Source organism: Scyliorhinus torazame, unplaced genomic scaffold, assembly GCF_047496885.1.
Source record: "Scyliorhinus torazame isolate Kashiwa2021f unplaced genomic scaffold, sScyTor2.1 scaffold_842, whole genome shotgun sequence".
Classification (NCBI taxonomy): Eukaryota; Metazoa; Chordata; class Chondrichthyes; order Carcharhiniformes; family Scyliorhinidae; genus Scyliorhinus; species Scyliorhinus torazame.
Window position 1 is genome coordinate 12501 of NW_027308569.1, and position 23773 is coordinate 36273.

The 23773-nt window shown below is 57.9% G+C and overlaps 1 protein-coding gene across 1 annotated transcript in view; it reads left to right on the forward strand.

Annotated features, from left to right (window-relative positions):
* Window positions 1-23773, forward strand: part of LOC140406752 (integrin alpha-D-like) — a gene marked incomplete at its 3' end in the record, with an annotated part of 78279 nt that overhangs the window by 2580 nt on the left and 51926 nt on the right. Inside the window, exons 2-3 of the mRNA XM_072494695.1 lie at window positions 4751-4911; window positions 20401-20558. Coding sequence (XP_072350796.1) covers window positions 4751-4911; window positions 20401-20558 — 319 coding nt within the window. The remainder of the gene's footprint in view (window positions 1-4750; window positions 4912-20400; window positions 20559-23773) is intronic.

Genomic DNA, 23773 nt, shown 5'->3' on the forward strand with positions numbered 1-23773 from the left:
TCTTTACCACCACTATTTGAGCTCTCCAGGGTCTGTTGCTAGCTTCAATGACTCCTTCCCCCAGCAGCCTTTGGAACTCTGACCTGATGAAGGTCCGGTCCTGGGCACTGTACCGTCTGCTCCTGGTGGCGACGGGTTTGCAATCCGGGGTGAGGGTCGCAAACAGGGAAGGCGGGTCGACCTTAAGGGTCGCGAGGCCGCAGACAGTGAGAGGGGGTATAGGGCCGCCGAATTGGAATGTCAGACTTTGGAGATTACACTGGAAATCTAAACCCAGGAGTGTGGCCGCGCAGAGGTGGGAAAGGGCGTAGAGCCGGTAATTTTTAAACTCCGTTCCCTGGACTGAGAGGTTTGCTACACAAAACCCCTTTATCTCCACTGAGTGGGAACCGGAGGCCAGGGAGATTTTTTGATTAACAGGGTAGATGAGGAGAGAACAGCGCCTTACCGTGTCGGGGTGTATGAAGCTCTCCGTGCTCCCAGAGTCGATTAGGCAGGACGTCTCGTGCCCGTTGATGAAAAGGTCGTCGTAGTGGTTGAGAGTGTTCGAGGTCGAGACTGATCCAGGGTCACCGAGGCCAATCGCAGTAGTTGGGAATTCTGTTCAGGCAGTGTGTGGTCGGCCGAGCTGGGGTCCTGGGGGCCCATCCAAGATGGCGGCTCCCATTGGTCGCACATGGCCGGGGGTGCACAAAATGGCGGCGCCCATCCCTCAAGCGTGGCGTCCGCGGAACAAGATGGCGGCGCCCGGGGTCCGCACGTGGCCCTGGGATGTGGGGGCGGCGGGGCCCGTGGAGGCGCTTGTGGTGGCGTTCCGGATTCGCCGCCGGAGAGCGCGGCCACCGTTCGGGCCTGGCAGACCCCCACGAAATGGCCCTTTTTGCCGCATCCCTTGCAGGTGGCTGCGCGGGCCGGGCAGCGCTGGCGGGGGTGCTTGGCCTGTCCGCAAAAGTAGCAGTGGGGCCCCTCGGGGCTGCCAGGCCGCCTTGCAGCGCAGGCCTGTGGGGGAACGGGGGAAGTCTCGGGGTCGGCCGCTGCGGGGTTCCACGCTGCCCGGGGGCTGCTGCGCGGTCGGGAACGTAAGCGTGGACGTTCCTGGAGGCCACATCCAGGGAGCCTGCAAGGGCCGGTGCCTCCTTGAGACCCAGGGTGTCCTTCTCTAACAGGCGCTGGCGGATTTGTGACAAAAGCATACCTGCCACGAAGGCGACCCGGACTAAGAGTTCCGTGTGGTCGCTCGCTGAAACTTGCGGGCAGCTGCAGCTTATCCCCAACACCAGGAGTGCACGGTAGAATTCTTCCAGCGATTCCCCAGGGGTTTGTCGCCTTGTTGCTAGCAGGTGTCGGGCGTACACCTGGTTTACCGGGCGAATATAATGTCCTTTTAGCAGCTCCATTGCTGCATCAAAGTCATCCGTGTCCTCGATGAGGGTGTAGATCTCCGGGCTCACCCTTGAGTGCAGGACGTGCAGTTTCTGCTCTCCTGTGGGTGTGTTTTCGTGCCGTCCCGAGATATCCTTTAAAGCCCGCCAGCCAGTGTTTGAAGATTGCCGCTGAGTTTGCCGCGTGGGGGCTGAGTTGCAGACACTCCGGCTTGATTCGGAGCTCAATCCTTTTAAATCTAGCTTATTAAATTGATGCACGATCAATGACCACTAAAGCGAGGTTGTCGTCCAACTGAAGGCTTTAATAAGCTAGATGTTTCCCCCAGCAGCTCAGGTACAGAATGAGGGCTGCTGGGGCGGCACGGGCTCTTATACCCCGCCTAGCAGGGCGGAGCTATTATACACTCTAGCCAATAGCAAGCATACAGGTTCTACCAATGGAGCTTTAGTCTCTCAGGTACCGTAATGACTATAATACCACAAGGTGCAGGGTAATTAAAACAAACTTTATTACTAACACTGCATTAAAATATCTTCAACATAATAATAATCTTTATTATCACAAGTAGGCTTACATTAACGCTGCAATGAAGTTACTGTGAAAAGCCCCTAGTCGCCACATTCCGACGCCTGTTCGGGTACACGGAGGGAGAATTCAGAATGTCCAATTCACCTAACAAGCACGTCTTTCGGGACTTGTGGGAGGAAACCGGAGCACCCGGAGGAAACCCACGCAGACACGGGGAGAACGTGCACACTCCGCACAGACAGTGACCCAAGCCGGGAATCGAACCTGGTGCTGTGATGCAACAGCGCCAGAAAATAAACTTACAGTCCCCCCTTAACCAAGGCTGAGGCACAATAACCCTCAACTGCTATCTGAACTCCCACTAAAACAGCAAAACCGGCTCGTATCCCAACCCGCTGTTAGTTTGATGGGCGGTTAACACTCTCGCCTTTGCTACGGGCCTTCCCCGAGGCTTCAGGCCGGGCCTCGGGAAGGAGGTTGTGCTCTCGGAGGGGAGAGTGGGGCAGATTACACAGAAAGATCCCGGGGACGGGGGCAGGCCCCCGAGGGCAGGTTCGCACCCATCTGAGGTCTGTGTTCTCTGGGCCCCAGAATATGAAGGGGGTGAGCTGATCGAGGGGGTAAAGATGGTTAAAGGGCTTGATGGGTTCGAGGGAGACAGAGCAAGCATTGCCAACGGGAGGATCGGGGGAGGGGGTCGGTTTAGGAGGGGCAGATTCGTAACATTTGACTCAGGACGTTTGGCAGTGAGGTAAGGCGGTGGAAATATTAACGCCCATCCCATGACCCTCTCGAATAAAGGTTTGAAGGCGAGCTGGACTCTGTGGAAAGTTTGTCAAATTGAGAGCGATGGATTTCTGTGGGGGTGGGGGGAGGATTAAAGGTGACGAGATGGAGTTAATATTCAGGGCAGCTATCGTCTGATCGAATGGTGGAATAGGCTCAAATGGGGCTAAATGGGCCTCCTTCTGTTCCTTTGCAAGGCTGGAGAGGGGCTGAATGGGCCTCCTCCTGTTCCTGGATAACAGGCTGGAGAGGGGCTGAATGGGCCTCCTACTGTTCCTGAGTAACAGGCTGGAGAGGGGCTGAATGGTCCTCCTCCTGTTCCTGAGTAACAGGCTGGAGAGGGGCTGAATGGGCCTCCTCCTGTTCCTGTGTAACAGGCTGGAGAGGGGCTGAATGGGGCCTCCTCCTGTTCCTGTGTAACAGGCTGGAGAGGGGCTGAATGGGGCCTCCTCCTGTTCCTGTGTAACAGGCTGGAGAGGGGCTGAATGGGGCCTCCTGTTCCTGTGTAACAGGCTGGAGAGGGGCTGAATGGGCCTCCTCCTGTTCCTGTGTAACAGGCTGGAGGGGGGCTGAATGGGCCTCCTCCTGTTCCTGTGTAACAGGCTGGAGAGGGGCTGAATGGGGCCTCCTCCTGTTCCTGTTTAACAGGCTGGAGGGGGGCTGAATGGGCCTCCTCCTGTTCCTGTGTAACCGGCTGGAGAGGGGCTGAATGGGTCTCCTCCTGTTCCTGTGTAACAGGCTGGAGAGGGGCTGAATGGGGCCTCCTCCTGTTCCTGTGTAACAGGCTGGAGAGGGGCTGAATGGGCCTCCTCCTGTTCCTGTGTAACAGGCTGGAGAGGGGCTGAATGGGCCTCCTCCTGTTCCTGGGTAACAGGCTGGAGAGGGGCAGAATGGGCCTCCTCCTGTTCCTGGGTAACAGACTGGAGAGGGGCTGAATGGGCCTACTCCTGTTCCTGTGTAACAGGCTGGAGAGGGGCTGAATGGGGCCTCCTCATGTTCCTGTGTAACAGGCTGGAGAGGGACTGAATGGGCCTCCTCCTGTTCCTGTGTAACAGGCTGGAGAGGGGCTGAATGGGGCCTCCTCCTGTTCCTGTGTAACAGGCTGGAGGGGGCTGAATGGGGCCTCCTCCTGTTCCTGTGTAACAGGCTGGAGGGGGGCTGAATGGGCCTCCTCCTGTTCCTGTGTAACCGGCTGGAGAGGGGCTGAATGGGTCTCCTCATGTTCCTGTGTAACAGGCTGGAGAGGGGCTGAATGGGCCTCCTCCTGTTCCTGGGTAACAGGCTGGAGAGGGGCTGAATGGGCCTCCTCCTGTTCCTGTGTAACAGGCTGGAGAGAGGCTGAATGGGCCTCCTCCTGTTCCTGTGTAACAGGCTGGAGAGGGGCTGAATGGGCCTCCTCCTGTTCCTGTGTAACAAGCTGGAGAGGGGCTGAATGGGCCTCCTCCTGTTCCTGTGTAACAGGCTGGAGGGGGGCTGAATGGGCCTCCTCCTGTTCCTGGGCAACAGGCTGGAGAGGGGCTGAATGGGTCTCCTCCTGTTCCTGTGTAACAGGCTGGAGAGGTGCTGAATGGGCCTCCTCCTGTTCCTGTGTAACAGGCGGGAGAGGGGCTGAATGGTCCTCCTCCTGTTCAAGTGTAACAGGCTAGAGAGGGGCTGAATGGGCCTCCTCCTGATCCTGGGTAACAGGCTGGAGAGGGGCTGAATGGGCCTCCTCCTGTTCCTGTGTAACAGGCTGGAGAGGGGCTGAATGGGCCTCCTGTTCCTGTGTAACAGGCTGGAGAGGGGCTGAATGGGCCTCCTCCTGTTCCTGTGTAACAGGCTGGAGAGGGGCTGAATGGGCCTCCTCCTGTTCCTGTGTAACAGGCTGGAGAGGGGCTGAATGGGCCTCCTGTTCCTGTGTAACAGGCTGGAGAGGGGCTGAATGGGCCTCCTGTTCCTGTGGAACAGGCTGGAGAGGGGCTGAATGGCCTCCTCCTGTTCCTGTGTTTGTTCAGGCTGAGTGTGAATCCCTGTCAGTTTGCGCTGGTAACTACAGCCATTCTCTCCCCAGGTCAAGGCCAGTGGTTGATGTAACGGCTGCGATCATATCGAGCCCGGAAGAAATAGCTTTGTGGAAGTTTGTCTGTCCCGGCATTCCTGAGGAGGTGTGGACAGCAGTGAGCAATCTGACCGTGTGTTTCAATGTGTCTCTGGCCACCTCTGCAAATCAAGGTGTTTAATCAAATGTTTAAAACTCTCCAAAATCTGTCTCTCCTTTTCCGACAGTACGGCGCTCCCTCAGTACTGACCCTCTGACAGTGCGGCCCTCCCTCAGTACTGACCCTCTGACAGTGCAGCACTTCCTCAGTACTGACCCTCTGACAGTGCGGCACTTCCTCAGTACTGACCCTCTGACAGTGCGGCACTCCCTCAGTACTGACCCTCTGACAGTGCAGCACTCCCTCAGTACTGACCCTCTGACAGAGCGGCACTCCCTCAGTACTGACCCTCTGACAGTGCGGCCCTCCCTCAGTACTGACCCTCTGACAGTGCGGCACTCCCTCAATACTGACCCTCTGACAGTGCGGCACTCCTTCAGTGCTGACCCTCTGACAGTGCAGCACTCCCTCAGTACTGACCCTCTGACAGTGCGGCTCTCCCTCAGTACTGACCCTCTGACAGTGCGGCACTCCCTCAGTACTGACCCTCTGACAGTGCGGCACTCCCTCAGTACGGAGCCTCTGACAGTGCAGCTCTCCCTCAGTACTGACCCTCTGACAGTGCGGCACTCCCTCAGTACTGACCCTCTGAAAGTGCGGCACTCCCTCAGTACTGACCCTCTGACAGTGCGGCACTCCCTCAGTACTGACCCTCTGACAGTGCGGCGCTCCCTCAGTACTGACATTCTGAAAGTGCGGCGCTCCCTCAGTACTGACCCTCTGACAGTACGGCACTCCCTCAGTACTGACCCTCTGACAGTGCGGCACTCCCTCAGTACTGGCCCTCTGACAGTGCGGCTCTCCCTCAGTACTGACCCTCTGACAGTGCGGCACTCCCTCAGTACGGAGCCTCTGACATTGCAGCACTCCCTCAGTACTGACCCTCTGACAGTCCGGCACTCCCTCAGTACTGACCCTCTGACAGTGCGACACTCCCTCTGTACTGACCCTCTGACAGTGCAGCGCTCCCTCAGTACTGACACTCTGATAGTGCGGCGCTCCCTCAGTACTGACCCTCTGACAGTGCAGCACTCCCTCAGTGCTGACCCTCTGACAGTGCAGCACTCCCTCAGTACTGACCCTCTGACAGTGTGGCACTCCCTCAGTACCGACCCTCTGACAGTGCGGCGCTCCCTCAGTACTGACCCTCTGACAGTGCGGCACTCCCTCAGTACTGACCCTCTGACAGTGCAGCACTCCCTCAGTACTGACCCTCTGATAGTGCGGCGCTCCCTCAGTACTGACCCTCTGACAGTGTGGCGATCCCTCAGTACTGACCCTCTGACAGTGCGGCACTCCCTCAGTACTGACCCTCTGACAGTGCGGCACTCCCTCAGTACTGACCCTCTGACAGTGCAGGACTCCCTCAGTACTGACCCTCTGACAGTGCGGCGCTCCCTCAGTACTGACCCTCTGACAGTGCAGCACTCGCTCAGTACTGACCCTCTGACAGCGCGGCACTCCCTCAGTACTGACCCTCTGACAGTGCGACACTCCCTCAGTACTGACCCTCTGACAGTGCGGCACTCCCTCAGTACTGACTCTCTGACAGTGCAGCACTCCCTCAGTACTGACCCTCTGACAGTGCGGCACTCCCTCAGTACTGACCCTCTGACAGTGCAGCACTCCCTCAGTACTGACCCTCTGAAAGTGCAGCACTCCCTCAGTATTGAGCCTCTGACAGTGCAGTACTCCCTCAGTACTGACCCTCTGACAGTGTGGTACTCCCTCAGTACTGACCCTCTGACAGTACAGCACTCCCTCAGTACTGACCCTCTGACAGTGCGGCGCTCCCTCAGTGCTGACCCTCTGACAGTGCAGCACTCCCTCAGTACTGACCGTCTGACAGTGCGGCGCTCCCTCAGTACTGAGCCTCTGACAGTGCAGTACTCCCTCAGTACTGACCCTCTGACAGTGTGGTACTCCCTCAGTACTGACCCTCTGACAGTACAGCACTCCCTCAGTACTGACCCTCTGACAGTGCGGCACTCCCTCAGTACTGACCCTCTGACAGTGCGGCACTCCCTCAGTACTGACCCTCTGACAGTGCAGGACTCCCTAAGTGCTGACCCTCTGACAGTGCAGCGCTCCCTCAGTACTGACCCTCTGACAGTGCAGCACTCGCTCAGTACTGACCCTCTGACAGCGCGGCACTCCCTCAGTACTGACCCTCTGACAGTGCGACACTCCCTCAGTACTGACCCTCTGACAGTGCGGCACTCCCTCACTACTGACCCTCTGACAGTGCAGCACTCGCTCTGTACTGACCCTCTGACAGTGCGGCAGTCCCTCAGTACTGACCCTCTGACAGTGCGGCACTCCCTCAGTACTGACCCTCTGACAGTGCGGCACTCCCTCAGTACTGACCCTCTGACAGTGCAGCACTCCCTCAGTACTGAGCCTCTGACAGTGCAGTACTCCCTCAGTACTGACCCTCTGACAGTGCGGCGCTCCCTCAGTACTGACCCTCTGACAGTGTGGCGCTCCCTCAGTACTGACCCTCTGACAGTGCGGGACTCCCTCAGTACTGACCCTCTGACAGTGCGGCACTCCCTCAGTACTGACCCTCTGACAGTGCAGGACTCCCTCAGTGCTGACCCCCTGACAGTGCGACACTCCCTCAGTACTGACCCTCTGACAGTGCAGCACTCGCTCTGTACTGACCCTCTGACAGTGCGGCAGTCCCTCAGTACTGACCCTCTGACAGTGCGGCGCTCCCTCAGTACTGACCCTCTGACAGTGCAGCACCCCCTCAGTACTGACCCTCCGCCAGTGCTGCACTCCCTCAGTACTGACTCTCTGACAGTGCGGCACTCCATCAGTACTGACCCTCTGACAGTGCCGCACTCCCTCAGTACTGACCCTCTGACTGTGCAGCACCCCCTCAGTACTGACTCTCTTGACAGTGCAGCACTCCCTCAGTACTGACCCTCTGACAGTGCCGCACTCCCTCAGTACTGACCCTCTGACAGTGCGGCGCTCCCTCAGTACTGACCCTCTGACAGTGCAGCACTCCCTCAGTACTGACCCTCTGACAGTGCGGTGCTCCCTCAGTACTCACCCTCTGACGGTGCGGCACTCCCTCAGTACTGACCCTCTGACAGTGCAGCACTCCCTCAGTACTGACCCTCTGACAGTGCGACACTCCCTCAGTACTGACCCTCTGACAGTGCGGCACTCCCTCAGTACTGACCCTCTGAAAGTGCGGCACTCCCTCAGTACTGACCCTCTGAAAGTGCGGCACTCCCTCAGTACTGACCCTCTGACAGTGCGGCACTCCCTCAGTACTGACCCTCTGAAAGTGCGGCACTCCCTCAGTACTGACCCTCTGACAGTGCAGCACTCCCTCAGTACTGACCCTCTGACAGCGCGGCACTCCCTCAGTACTGACCCTCTGACAGCGCGGCACTCCCTCAGTACTGACCCTCTGACAGTGCGACACTCCCTCAGTACTGACCCTCTGACAGTGCGGCACTCCCTCAGTACTGACCCTCTGAAAGTGCAGCACTCCCTCAGTACTGAGCCTCTGACAGTGCAGTACTCCCTCAGTACTGATCCTCTGACAGTGTGGTACTCCCTCAGTACTGACCCTCTGACAGTACAGCACTCCCACAGTACTGACCCTCTGACAGTGCGGCGCTCCCTCAGTACTGACCCTCTGACAGTGTGTCGCTCCCTCAGTACTGACCCTCTGACGGTGCGGCGCTCCCTCAGTACTGACCCTCTGACAGTGCGGCACTCCCTCAGTACTGACCCTCTGACAGTGCGGCACTCCCTCAGTACTGACCCTCTGACAGTGCAGGACTCCCTCAGTGCTGACCCTCTGACAGTACGGTGCTCCCTCAGTACTGACCCTCTGACAGTGCAGGACTCCCTCAGTGCTGACCCTCTGACAGTGCGGCGCTCCCTCAGTACTGACCCTCTGACAGTGCAGCACTCGCTCAGTACTGACCCTCTGACAGTGCGACACTCCCTCAGTACTGACCCTCTGACAGTGCGGCACTCCCTCAGTACTGACCCTCTGACAGTGCGGCACTCCCTCAGTACTGACCCTCTGACAGTGCGGCACTCCCTCAGTACTGACCCTCTGACAGTGCAGCACTCCCTCAGTACTAAGCCTCTGACAGTGCGACACTCCCTCAGTACTGACCCTCTGACAGTGCGGCACTCCCTCAGTGCTGACCCTCTGACAGTGCGGCACTCCCTCAGTACTGACCCTCTGACAGTGCGGCGCACCCTCAGTACTGACCCTCTGACAGTGCGGAACTCCCTCAGTGCTGACCCTCTGACAGTGCGGCACTCCCTCAGTACTGACCCTCTGACAGTGCGGCACTCCCTCAGTACTGACCCTCTGACAGTGCCGCACTCCTTCAGTACTGACCCTCTGACTGTGCAGCACCCCCTCAGTACTGACTCTCTTGACAGTTCAGCACTCCCTCAGTACTGATCCTCTGACAGTGTGGTACTCCCTCAGTACTGACCCTCTGACAGTACAGCACTCCCTCAGTACTGACCCTCTGACAGTGCGGCGCTCCCTCAGTACTGACCCTCTGACAGTGTGTCGCTCCCTCAGTACTGACCCTCTGACAGTGCGGCACTCCCTCAGTACTGACCCTCTGACAGTGCGGCACTCCCTCAGTACTGACCCTCTGACAGTGCAGGACTCCCTCAGTGCTGACCCTCTGACAGTGCGGCGCTCCCTCAGTACTGACCCTCTGACAGTGCAGCACTCGCTCAGTACTGACCCTCTGACAGCGCGGCACTCCCTCAGTACTGACCCTCTGACAGTGCGACACTCCCTCAGTACTGACCCTCTGACAGTGCGGCACTCCCTCAGTACTGACCCTCTGACAGTGCGGCACTCCCTCAGTACTGACCCTCTGACAGTGCGGCACTCCCTCAGTACTGACCCTCTGACAGTGCAGCACTCCCTCAGTACTGAGCCTCTGACAGTGCGACACCCTCAGTACTGACCCTCTGACAGTGCGGCACTCCCTCAGTACTGACCCTCTGACAGTGCGGCACTCCCTCAGTACTGACCCTCTGACAGTGCAGCACTCCCTCAGTACTGACCCTCTGACAGTGCGGCACTCCCTCTGTACTGACCCTCTGACAGTGCAGCACTCCCTCAGTACTGACCCTCTGACAGTGCGGCACTCCCTCTGTACTGACCCTCTGACTGTGCAGCACCCCCTCAGTACTGACTCTCTTGACAGTGCAGCACTCCCTCAGTACTGACCCTCTGACAGTGCCGCACTCCCTCGGTACTGACCCTCTGACAGTGCGGCGCTCCCTCAGTACTGACCCTCTGACAGTGCAGCACTCCCTCAGTACTGACCCTCTGACAGTGCGGTGCTCCCTCAGTACTCACCCTCTGACGGTGCGGCACTCCCTCAGTACTGACCCTCTGACAGTGCAGCACTCCCTCAGTACTGACCCTCTGACAGTGCAGCACTCGCTCAGTACTGACCCTCTGACAGCGCGGCACTCCCTCAGTACTGACCCTCTGACAGTGCGACACTCCCTCAGTACTGACCCTCTGACAGTGCGGCACTCCCTCAGTACTGACCCTCTGAAAGTGCAGCACTCCCTCAGTACTGAGCCTCTGACAGTGCAGTACTCCCTCAGTACTGATCCTCTGACAGTGTGGTACTCCCTCAGTACTGACCCTCTGACAGTACAGCACTCCCTCAGTACTGACCCTCTGACAGTGCGGCGCTCCCTCAGTACTGACCCTCTGACAGTGTGTCGCTCCCTCAGTACTGACCCTCTGACAGTGCGGCACTCCCTCAGTACTGACCCTCTGACAGAGCGGCACTCCCTCAGTACTGACCCTCTGACAGTGCAGGACTCCCTCAGTGCTGACCCTCTGACAGTGCGGCGCTCCCTCAGTACTGACCCTCTGACAGTGCAGCACTCGCTCAGTACTGACCCTCTGACAGCGCGGCACTCCCTCAGTACTGACCCTCTGACAGTGCGACACTCCCTCAGTACTGACCCTCTGACAGTGCGGCACTCCCTCAGTACTGACCCTCTGACAGTGCGGCACTCCCTCAGTACTGACCCTCTGACAGTGCAGGACTCCCTCAGTGCTGACCCTCTGACAGTGCGGTGCTCCCTCAGTACTGACCCTCTGACAGTGCAGGACTCCCTCAGTGCTGACCCTCTGACAGTGCGGCGCTCCCTCAGTACTGACCCTCTGACAGTGCAGCACTCGCTCAGTACTGACCCTCTGACAGTGCGACACTCCCTCAGTACTGACCCTCTGACAGTGCGGCACTCCCTCAGTACTGACCCTCTGACAGTGCGGCACTCCCTCAGTACTGACCCTCTGACAGTGCGGCACTCCCTCAGTACTGACCCTCTGACAGTGCAGCACTCCCTCAGTACTAAGCCTCTGACAGTGCGACACTCCCTCAGTACTGACCCTCTGACAGTGCGGCACTCCCTCAGTGCTGACCCTCTGACAGTGCGGCACTCCCTCAGTACTGACCCTCTGACAGTGCCGCACTCCTTCAGTACTGACCCTCTGACTGTGCAGCACCCCCTCAGTACTGACTCTCTTGACAGTTCAGCACTCCCTCAGTACTGATCCTCTGACAGTGTGGTACTCCCTCAGTACTGACCCTCTGACAGTACAGCACTCCCTCAGTACTGACCCTCTGACAGTGCGGCGCTCCCTCAGTACTGACCCTCTGACAGTGTGTCGCTCCCTCAGTACTGACCCTCTGACAGTGCGGCACTCCCTCAGTACTGACCCTCTGACAGTGCGGCACTCCCTCAGTACTGACCCTCTGACAGTGCAGGACTCCCTCAGTGCTGACCCTCTGACAGTGCGGCGCTCCCTCAGTACTGACCCTCTGACAGTGCAGCACTCGCTCAGTACTGACCCTCTGACAGCGCGGCACTCCCTCAGTACTGACCCTCTGACAGTGCGACACTCCCTCAGTACTGACCCTCTGACAGTGCGGCACTCCCTCAGTACTGACCCTCTGACAGTGCGGCACTCCCTCAGTACTGACCCTCTGACAGTGCGGCACTCCCTCAGTACTGACCCTCTGACAGTGCAGCACTCCCTCAGTACTGAGCCTCTGACAGTGCGACACCCTCAGTACTGACCCTCTGACAGTGCGGCACTCCCTCAGTACTGACCCTCTGACAGTGCGGCACTCACTCAGTACTGACCCTCTGACAGTGCAGCACTCCCTCAGTACTGACCCTCTGACAGTGCGGCACTCCCTCTGTACTGACCCTCTGACAGTGCAGCACTCCCTCAGTACTGACCCTCTGACAGTGCGGCACTCCCTCTGTACTGACCCTCTGACTGTGCAGCACCCCCTCAGTACTGACTCTCTTGACAGTGCAGCACTCCCTCAGTACTGACCCTCTGACAGTGCTGCACTCCCTCGGTACTGACCCTCTGACAGTGCGGCGCTCCCTCAGTACTGACCCTCTGACAGTGCAGCACTCCCTCAGTACTGACCCTCTGACAGTGCGGTGCTCCCTCAGTACTCACCCTCTGACGGTGCGGCACTCCCTCAGTACTGACCCTCTGACAGTGCAGCACTCCCTCAGTACTGACCCTCTGACAGTGCAGCACTCGCTCAGTACTGACCCTCTGACAGCGCGGCACTCCCTCAGTACTGACCCTCTGACAGTGCGACACTCCCTCAGTACTGACCCTCTGACAGTGCGGCACTCCCTCAGTACTGACCCTCTGAAAGTGCAGCACTCCCTCAGTACTGAGCCTCTGACAGTGCAGTACTCCCTCAGTACTTATCCTCTGACAGTGTGGTACTCCCTCAGTACTGACCCTCTGACAGTACAGCACTCCCTCAGTACTGACCCTCTGACAGTGCGGCGCTCCCTCAGTACTGACCCTCTGACAGTGTGTCGCTCCCTCAGTACTGACCCTCTGACAGTGCGGCACTCCCTCAGTACTGACCCTCTGACAGTGCGGCACTCCCTCAGTACTGACCCTCTGACAGTGCAGGACTCCCTCAGTGCTGACCCTCTGACAGTGCGGCGCTCCCTCAGTACTGACCCTCTGACAGTGCAGCACTCGCTCAGTACTGACCCTCTGACAGCGCGGCACTCCCTCAGTACTGACCCTCTGACAGTGCGACACTCCCTCAGTCCTGACCCTCTGACAGTGCGGCACTCCCTCAGTACTGACCCTCTGACAGTGCGGCACTCCCTCAGTACTGACTGACCCTCTGACAGTGCGGCACTCCCTCAGTACTGACCCTCTGACAGTGCAGCACTCCCTCAGTACTGACCCTCTGACAGTGTGTCGCTCCCTCAGTACTGACCTTCTGACAGTGCGGCACTCCCTCAGTACTGACCCTCTGACAGTGCGGCACTCCCTCAGTACTGACCCTCTGACAGTGCAGGACTCCCTCAGTGCTGACCCTCTGACAGTGCGGCGCTCCCTCAGTACTGACCCTCTGACAGTGCAGCACTCGCTCAGTACTGACCCTCTGACAGCGCGGCACTCCCTCAGTACTGACCCTCTGACAGTGCAGCACTCCCTCAGTACTGACCCTCTGACAGTGCGACACTCCCTCAGTACTGACCCTCTGACAGTGCGGCACTCCCTCAGTACTGACCCTCTGACAGTGCGGCACTCCCTCAGTACTGACCCTCTGACAGTGCGGCACTCCCTCAGTACTGACCCTCTGACAGTGCAGCACTCCCTTAGTACTGAGCCTCTGACAGTGCGACACTCCCTCAGTACTGACCCTCTGACAGTGCGGCACTCCCTCAGTACTGACCCTCTGACAGTGCGGCACTCCCTCAGTACTGACCCTCTGACAGTGCAGCACTCCCTCAGTACTGACCCTCTGACAGTGCGGCACTCCCTCTGTACTGACCCTCTGACAGTGCAGCACTCCCTCAGTACTGACCCTCTGACAGTGCGGCACTCCCTCAGTACTGACCCTCTGACAGTGCAGGACTTCCTCAGTGCTGACCCCCTGACAGTGCGGCGCTCCCTCAGTACTGACCCTCTGACAGTGCAGCACTCCCTCAGTACTGACCCTCTGACAGTGCGGCACTCCCTCAGTACTGACCCTCTGACAGTGCAGGACTTCCTCAGTGCTGACCCCCTGACAGTGCGGCGCTCCCTCAGTACTGACCCTCTGACAGTGCGGCACTCCCTCAGTACTGACCCTCTGACAGTGCAGCACTCGCTCTGTACTGACCCTCTGACAGTGCGGCAGTCCCTCAGTACTGACCCTCTGACACTGCGGCGCTCCCTCAGTACTGACCCTCTGACAGTGCAGCATTCCCTCAGTACTGACCCTCCGACAGTGCGGCACTCCCTCAGTACTGACCCTCTGACAGTGCTGCCCTCCCTCAGTACTGACCCTCTGACAGTGCAGCACCCCCTCAGTACTGAATGTCTGACAGTGCGGCACTCCCTCAGTACTGACTCTCTGACAGTGCGGCACTCCCTCAGTTCTGACCCTCTGACAGTGCTGCCCTCCCTCAGTACTGACCCTCTGACAGTGCAGCACCCCCTCAGTACTGAATGTCTGACAGTGCGGCACTCCCTCAGTACTGACTCTCTGACAGTGCGGCACTCCATCAGTACTGACCCTCTGACAGTGCCGCACTCCCTCAGTACTGACCCTCTGACTGTGCAGCACCCCCTCAGTACTGACTCTCTTGACAGTGCAGCACTCCCTCAGTACTGACCCTCTGACAGTGCGGCGCTCCCTCAGTACTGACCCTCTGACAGTGCGGCGCTCCCTCAGTACTGACCCTCTGACAGTGCGGCGCTCCCTCAGTACTGACCCTCTGACAGTGCAGCACTCCCTCAGTACTGACCCTCTGACGGTGCGGCACTCCCTCAGTCCTCACCCTCTGACAGTGCAGCACTCCCTCAGTACTGACCCTCTGACAGTTCAGCACTCCCTCAGTACTGACCCTCTGACAGTGCAGGACTACCTCAGTGCTGACCCTCTGACAGTGCGGCGCTCCCTCAGTACTGACCCCCTGACAGTGCAGGACTACCTCAGTACTCACCCTCTGACAGTGCAGCACTCCCTCAGTACTGACCCTCTGACAGTTCAGCACTCCCTCAGTACTGACCCTCTGACAGTGCAGGACTACCTCAGTGCTGACCCTCTGACAGTGCGGCGCTCCCTCAGTACTGACCCCCTGACAGTGCAGGACTACCTCAGTACTCACCCTCTGACAGTGCGGCACTCCCTCAGTACTGACCCTCTGACAGTGCAGGACTACCTCAGTGCTGACCCTCTGACAGTGCAGCACTCCCTCAGTACTGACCCTCTGACAGTGCGGCACTCCCTCTGTACTGACCCTCTGACAGTGCAGCACTCCCTCAGTACTGACCCTCTGACAGTGCGGCACTCCCTCTGTACTGACCCTCTGACTGTGCAGCACCCCCTCAGTACTGACTCTCTTGACAGTGCAGCACTCCCTCAGTACTGACCCTCTGACAGTGCCGCACTCCCTCGGTACTGACCCTCTGACAGTGCGGCGCTCCCTCAGTACTGACCCTCTGACAGTGCAGCACTCCCTCAGTACTGACCCTCTGACAGTGCGGTGCTCCCTCAGTACTCACCCTCTGACGGTGCGGCACTCCCTCAGTACTGACCCTCTGACAGTGCAGCACTCCCTCAGTACTGACCCTCTGACAGTGCAGCACTCGCTCAGTACTGACCCTCTGACAGCGCGGCACTCCCTCAGTACTGACCCTCTGACAGTGCGACACTCCCTCAGTACTGACCCTCTGACAGTGCGGCACTCCCTCAGTACTGACCCTCTGAAAGTGCAGCACTCCCTCAGTACTGAGCCTCTGACAGTGCAGTACTCCCTCAGTACTGATCCTCTGACAGTGTGGTACTCCCTCAGTACTGACCCTCTGACAGTACAGCACTCCCTCAGTACTGACCCTCTGACAGTGCGGCGCTCCCTCAGTACTGACCCTCTGACAGTGTGTCGCTCCCTCAGTACTGACCCTCTGACAGTGCGGCACTCCCTCAGTACTGACCCTCTGACAGTGCGGCACTCCCTCAGTACTGACCCTCTGACAGTGCAGGACTCCCTCAGTGCTGACCCTCTGACAGTGCGGCGCTCCCTCAGTACTTACCCTCTGACAGTGCAGCACTCGCTCAGTACTGACCCTCTGACAGCGCGGCACTCCCTCAGTACTGACCCTCTGACAGTGCGACACTCCCTCAGTACTGACCCTCTGACAGTGCGGCACTCCCTCAGTACTGACCCTCTGACAGTGCGGCACTCCCTCAGTACTGACCCTCTGACAGTGCGGCACTCCCTCAGTACTGACCCTCTGACAGTGCAGCACTCCCTCAGTACTGAGCCTCTGACAGTGCGACACTCCCTCAGTACTGACCCTCTGACAGTGCGGCACTCCCTCAGTACTGACCCTCTGACAGTGCGGCACTCCCTCAGTACTGACCCTCTGACAGTGCAGCACTCCCTCAGTACTGACCCTCTGACAGTGCGGCACTCCCTCTGTACTGACCCTCTGACAGTGCGGCACTCCCTCAGTACTGACCCTCTGACAGTGCAGGACTCCCTCAGTGCTGACCCCCTGACAGTGCGGCGCTCCCTCAGTACTGACCCTCTGACAGTGCGGCACTCCCTCAGTACTGACCCTCTGACAGTGCGGCGCTCCCTCAGTACTGACCCTCTGACAGTGCAGCACTCCCTCAGTACTGACCCTCTTACAGTGCGGTGCTCCCTCAGTACTCACCCTCTGACGGTGCGGCACTCCCTCAGTACTGACCCTCTGACAGTGCAGCACTCCCTCAGTACTGACCCTCTGACAGTGCAGCACTCGCTCAGTACTGACCCTCTGACAGTGCGGCGCTCCCTCAGCACTGACCCTCTGACAGTGCAACACTCCCTCAGTACTGACCCTCTGACAGTGCTGCACTCCCTCAGTACTGACCCTCTGAAAGTGCAGCACTCCCTCAGTACTGAGCCTCTGACAGTGCAGTACTCCCTCAGTACTGATCCTCTGACAGTGTGGTACTCCCTCAGTACTGACCCTCTGACAGTACAGCACTCCCTCAGTACTGACCCTCTGACAGTGCGGCGCTCCCTCAGTACTGACCCTCTGACAGTGTGTCGCTCCCTCAGTACTGACCTTCTGACAGTGCGGCACTCCCTCAGTACTGACCCTCTGACAGTGCGGCACTCCCTCAGTACTGACCCTCTGACAGTGCAGGACTCCCTCAGTGCTGACCCTCTGACAGTGCGGCGCTCCCTCAGTACTGACCCTCTGACAGTGCAGCACTCGCTCAGTACTGACCCTCTGACAGCGCGGCACTCCCTCAGTACTGACCCTCTGACAGTGCGACACTCCCTCAGTACTGACCCTCTGACAGTGCGGCACTCCCTCAGTACTGACCCTCTGACAGTGCGGCACTCCCTCAGTACTGACCCTCTGACAGTGCGGCACTCCCTCAGTACTGACCCTCTGACAGTGCAGCACTCCCTTAGTACTGAGCCTCGGACAGTGCGACACTCCCTCAGTACTGACCCTCTGACAGTGCGGCACTCCCTCAGTACTGACCCTCTGACAGTGCGGCACTCCCTCAGTACTGACCCTCTGACAGTGCAGCACTCCCTCAGTACTGACCCTCTGACAGTGCGGCACTCCCTCTGTACTGACCCTCTGACAGTGCAGCACTCCCTCAGTACTGACCCTCTGACAGTGCGGCACTCCCTCAGTACTGACCCTCTGACAGTGCAGGACTTCCTCAGTGCTGACCCCCTGACAGTGCGGCGCTCCCTCAGTACTGACCCTCTGACAGTGCAGCACTCCCTCAGTACTGACCCTCTGACAGTGCGGCACTCCCTCAGTACTGACCCTCTGACAGTGCAGGACTTCCTCAGTGCTGACCCCCTGACAGTGCGGCGCTCCCTCAGTACTGACCCTCTGACAGTGCGGCACTCCCTCAGTACTGACCCTCTGACAGTGCAGCACTCGCTCTGTACTGACCCTCTGACAGTGCGGCAGTCCCTCAGCACTGACCCTCTGACACTGCGGCGCTCCCTCAGTACTGACCCTCTGACAGTGCAGCATTCCCTCAGTACTGACCCTCCGACAGTGCGGCACTCCCTCAGTACTGACTCTCTGACAGTGCAGCACTCCCTCAGTTCTGACCCTCTGACAGTGCTGCCCTCCCTCAGTACTGACCCTCTGACAGTGCAGCACCCCCTCAGTACTGAATGTCTGACAGTGCGGCACTCCCTCAGTACTGACTCTCTGACAGTGCGGCACTCCATCAGTACTGACCCTCTGACAGTGCCGCACTCCCTCAGTACTGACCCTCTGACTGTGCAGCACCCCCTCAGTACTGACTCTCTTGACAGTGCAGCACTCCCTCAGTACTGACGCTCTGACAGTGCCGCACTCCCTCAGTACTGACCCTCTGACAGTGCGGCACTCCCTCAGTACTGACCCTCTGACAGTGCGGGGCTCCCTCAGTACTGACCCTCTGACAGTGCAGCACTCCCTCAGTACTGACCCTCTGACAGTGCGGCGCTCCCTCAGTACTCACCCTCTGACGGTGCGGCACTCCCTCAGTCCTCACCCTCTGACAGTGCAGCACTCCCTCAGTACTGACCCTCTGACAGTGCAGCACTCCCTCAGTACTGACCCTCTGACAGTGCGGCGCTCCCTCAGTACTGACCCCCTGACAGTGCAGGACTACCTCAGTACTGACCCTCTGACATTGCGGCACTCCCTCAGTACTGACCCTCTGACAGTGCAGGACTACCTCAGTACTGACCCTCTGACAGTGCGGCACTCCCTCAGTACTGACCCTCTGACAGTGCGGCGCTCCCTCAGTACTGACCCCCTGACAGTGCAGGGCTACCTCAGTACTCACCCTCTGACAGTGCAGCACTCCCTCAGTACTGACCCTCTGACAGTGCAGCACTCCCTCAGTACTGACCCTCTGACAGTGCGGCACTCCCTCAGTACTGACCCTCTGACAGTGCGGCACTCCCTCTGTACTGACCCTCTGACAGTGCGGCACTCCCTCTGTACTGACCCTCTGACAGTGTGGCACTCCCTCAGTACTGACCCTCTGACAGTGCGGCACTCCCTCAGTACTGACCCTCTGACAGTGCAGGACTACCTCAGTACTGACCCTCTGACAGTGCGGCACTCTCTCAGTACTGACCCTCTGACAGTGCGGCTCTCCCTCAGTACTGACCCTCTGACAGTGAGGCACTCCCTCAGTACTGACCCTCTGACAGTGCGGCACTCCCTCAGTACTGAACCTCTGACAGTGCAGCACTCCCTCAGTACTGACCCTCGGACAGTGCGGCGCTCCCTCAGTACTGACCCTCTGACAGTGCGGCACTCCCTCAGTACTGACCCTCTGACAGTGCGGCACTCCCTCAGTACTGACCCTCTGACATTGCAGCATTCCCTCAGTACTGACCCTCTGACAGTGCGGCGCTCCCTCATTACTGACCCTCTGACAGTGCGGCACTCCCTCAGTACTGAGCCTCTGACAGTGCAGCACTCCCTCAGTACTGACCCTCTGACAGTGCAGCACTCCCTCAGTACTGACCCTCTGACAGTGCAGCACTCCCTCAGTACTGACCCTCTGACAGTGCGGCACTCCCTCAGTACTGACCCTCTGACAGTGCAGCACTCCCTCAGTACTGACCCTCTGACAGTGCGGCACTCCCTCAGTACTGACCCTCTGACAGTGCGGCACTCCCTCAGTACTGACCCTCTGACATTGCAGCATTCCCTCAGTACTGACCCTCTGACAGTGCGGCGCTCCCTCATTACTGACCCTCTGACAGTGCGGCACTCCCTCAGTACTGAGCCTCTGACAGTGCAGCACTCCCTCAGTACTGACCCTCTGACAGTGCAGCACTCCCTCAGTACTGACCCTCTGACAGTGCAGCACTCCCTCAGTACTGACCCTCTGACAGTGCGGCACTCCCTCAGTACTGACCCTCTGACAGTGCAGCACTCCCTCAGTACTGACCCTCTGACAGTGCGGCACTCCCTCAGTACTGACCCTCTGACAGTGCGGCACTCCCTCAGTACTGACCCTCTGACAGTGCAGCACTCCCTCAGTACTGACCCTCTGACAGTGCGGCACTCCCTCAGTACTGACCCTCTGACAGTGCGGCGCTCCCTCAGTACTGACCCTCTGACAGTGCGGCACCCCCTCAGTACTGACCCTCTGACAGTGCCCCACTCCCTCAGTACTGACCCTCTGACAGTGCGGGACTCCCTCAGTACTGACCCTCTGACAGTGCGGCGCTCCCTCAGTACTGACCCTCCGCCAGTGTGGCACTCACTCAGCACTGACCCTCTGACAGTGCGGCACTCACTCAGCACTGACTCTCTGACCGTGCTTCCCGTCGCGGTACGTTTCCCGCACCGAGGTCTTTTGCTGGGAACCCGCTAAAGTTCCGATGAATTTTGAAGTGTTCGTATTGCCCAACTAACTGATCTTCCGTCTCTCAGGGAAGGGCAATCTCCAAGCCAATTTGACGTACGAGCTTAAAATGGACGTGAAGCGACTCTCATCAAGGGTTCTTGTTGGCAATCTGGAGAGAGACATCACGAGACATCAGGAGGTAGCAAACGATGCTTACTGCTTCGACCATGAGGTGTTTCTCACGGTAAGAGTCTCGTCTTCAAATGGTGCCAATCTTTAGGCCTTAGGCCTGAGGCCTGAGGCCTCCTTTGAGGCTTATAGGCCCCAGTCAGGCAGAGATGGCCCACCAACTGCATCCCCTCACGTGATCTGTATCCCAACTTACCCGAATGTCCCTTTTCCCGACATATGTCCAATCATTGTCACCCCCGCTCCGAAAGGCCGGCTTTAAGATCGAGCTTTTCCCCTCTTGTTTGGCACTCCACCGCCCCCCCCCCCCCACCTCACCTCGTCTATCCCAGCCCTGTTGAATCCTTTAATTGCCTGCATCCCCCCTCAATCACCTCACCGCACCCTCCCCGCAACCTTAATTTTTCGAAATATGAGCAGATGGTGGTGGATCGCAAGGGGGTTGGAACACCCAAATAGACAGAGGATGAACTAAGATCAAAGAACAAAGAAATGTACAGCACAGGAACAGGCCCTTCGGCCCTCCAAGCCTGTGCCAACCATGCTGCCCGACTAAACTACAATCTTCTACACTTCCTGGGTCCGTATCCCTCTATTCCCATCCTGTTCATGTATTTGTCAAGATGCCCCTTAAATGTCACTATCGTCCCTGCTTCCACCACCTCCTCCGGTAGCGAGTTCCAGGCACCCACTACCCTCTGCGTAAAAAACTTGCCTCGTACATCTACTCTAAACCTTGCCCCTCTCACCTTAAACCTATGCCCCCTAGTAATTGACCCCTCTACCCTGGGAAAAAGCCTCTGACTATCCACTCTGTCTATGCCCCTCATAATTTTGTAGACCTATATCAGGTCGCCCCTCAACCTCCGTCGTTCCAGTGAGAACAAACCGAGTTTATTCAACCGCTCCTCAGAGCTAATGCCCTCCATACCAACAAAGAACAAAGAAAATTACAGCCCAGGAACAGGCCCTTCGGCCCTCCCAGCCTGCGCCGATCCAGATCCTTTATCTAAACTTGTCGCCTATTTTCCAAGGATCTATTTCCCTCTGTTCCCCGCTGTTCATATATCTGTCTAGATGCATCTTAAGTGATGCTATCGTGCCCGCCTCTACCACCTCCGCTGGCAAAGCATTCCAGGCACCCACCACCCTCTGCGTAAAAAAACTTTACACGCACATCTCCCTGAAACTTTCGCCCTCTCACCTTGAAATCGTGACCCCTTGTAATCGACACCCCCACTCTTGGAAAAAGCTTGTTGCTATCCACCCTGTCCATACCCCTCATAATTTTGTAGACCTCAATGCGTTCCCCCCTCAACCTCTGTCTTTCCAATGAAAACAATCCTAATCTACTCAACCTTCCTTCATAGCTAGCGCCCTCCATACCAGGCAACATCCTGGTGAACCTCCTCTGCACCCTCTCTAAAGCATCCACACCCTTCTGGTAATGCGGCGACCAGAACTGCACGCAGTATTCCAAATGTGGCCTAACCAAAGTCCGGTACAACTGTAACATGACCTGCCGACTCTTGTACTCAATACCCCGTCCGATGAAGGCAAGCATGCTGTATGCCTTCTTGACCACTCTATCGACCTGCGTTGCCACTTTCAGGGTACAGCATCCTGGTAAATCTCTGCTGCACCCTCTCTAACGCCTCCACATCCTTCTGGTAGTGTGGCGACCAGAATTGAACACTATACTCCAAGTGTGGCCTAACTAAGGTTCTATACAGCTGCAACATGACTTGCCAATTCTTATACTCAATGCCCCGGCCAATGAAGGCAAGCATGCCGTATGCCTTCTTGACTACCTTCTCCACCTGTGTTGCCCCTTTCAGTGACCTGTGGACCTGTACTCCTAGATCTCTTTGACTTTCAATACTCTTGAGGGTTCTACCATTCACTGTATATTCCCTACCTGCATTAGACCTTCCAAAATGCATGACCTCACATTTGTCTGGATTAAACTCCATCTGCCATCTCTCCGCCCAAGTCTCCAAACGATCTAAATCCTGCTGTATCCTCTGACAGTCCTCATCGCTATCCGCAATTCCACCAACCTTTGTGTCGTCCGCAATGGTAGGAAATAGGGGTTGGGTGTGGCCGTTCTGTCCTCAATGCCGTTTAATCAATAGGAAAAAGTGTCATTGTTTCAGACGATGGTTTTGATGACTCTTTCCTTCACAGCGAGCCTGTAGGCTAAAGTCTCTGTCCACAGCCTATAATGGTCATCGCTGCAGATTTGTCCGGCCAGGTCCTCTGCAATTTCCGAATTGCAGCAATGGCAGCTTACGGGATTTGTTTCCCGCCTGCACTGCTTTTCACCGTCGATGGGTTTGTTCCGGTCCTCTGCAGGTTGAGATGTAGAGGAACCCGCTGGCTTGCCGGAGAGAAAGACGGAGGAGACGGGAGCACGACCTTCTCTTCAAGCTTCCAGGAGTCAAACTGAGAATCCTTGGGACTCTGAAAACTGGGATAGGACCCAATCACCGCCCATTACCGGGCCGAGCACAGCCTTTTGGGCCCATTCATTATCCACCAGGCAATCCATCAAACCGAGTCGCACCCCAACGCCCTCTCTCCCTGCCGCCAAGCTTGGAACCAGTCTGCTTGACGTTAACATCTGAATTCTGCTGCTTAACTCAAAGATACACACCCGTGAATCCTGCTTGATTTAAGGACTGTTAAGATGTTGTTGCAAACCCTTTTTGTCTGTGCTGTGTTCCCCTATTCATCCACACCCTGCTGTCTGTCTTTTGGTTAAGCTGTCACAGCGTTACTACCCCCTCTCGGATTTCTGATTCAACTACAGACTTTAGTCACAGCTGGAGTCCCTGTCGTGATGGGCCAGGCCGAGACGTCCTCTTTAGGTTCTGCGGCAGAACCGGTGATGATGATTTGATGGACTTGGCAAGCAGCCAATCAGGAAATGGGCAGTTAGCAGTCTTCTCCTAATGGGGCCTGCGGTTGGTGGGGCCAGAGAGAAAGTTCCAGAAAGAAGGCGGGCCTCGTGAAGAGTGCCGGTTTTGTCTGTTCTGTGACGAGCACCAGGCAGTTTTGAAACACTCTGGGACGGGATCCTCCGACCCCCCCCCCCCCCGCCCCCCCAACACCGAGCCAGGTCAGAGAATCCCCGGGGTGGGGCGGCGCGAATCCACCGGACGCCGGCTGCCGTATTCTCTGGCGCTGTTTCCCGGGTGGGGGCGGCACTCACGCCACGCCAGTCGGGCGCCGTTGGCAGCCCCCACCCCCCCCCCCCCCCCGGCGATT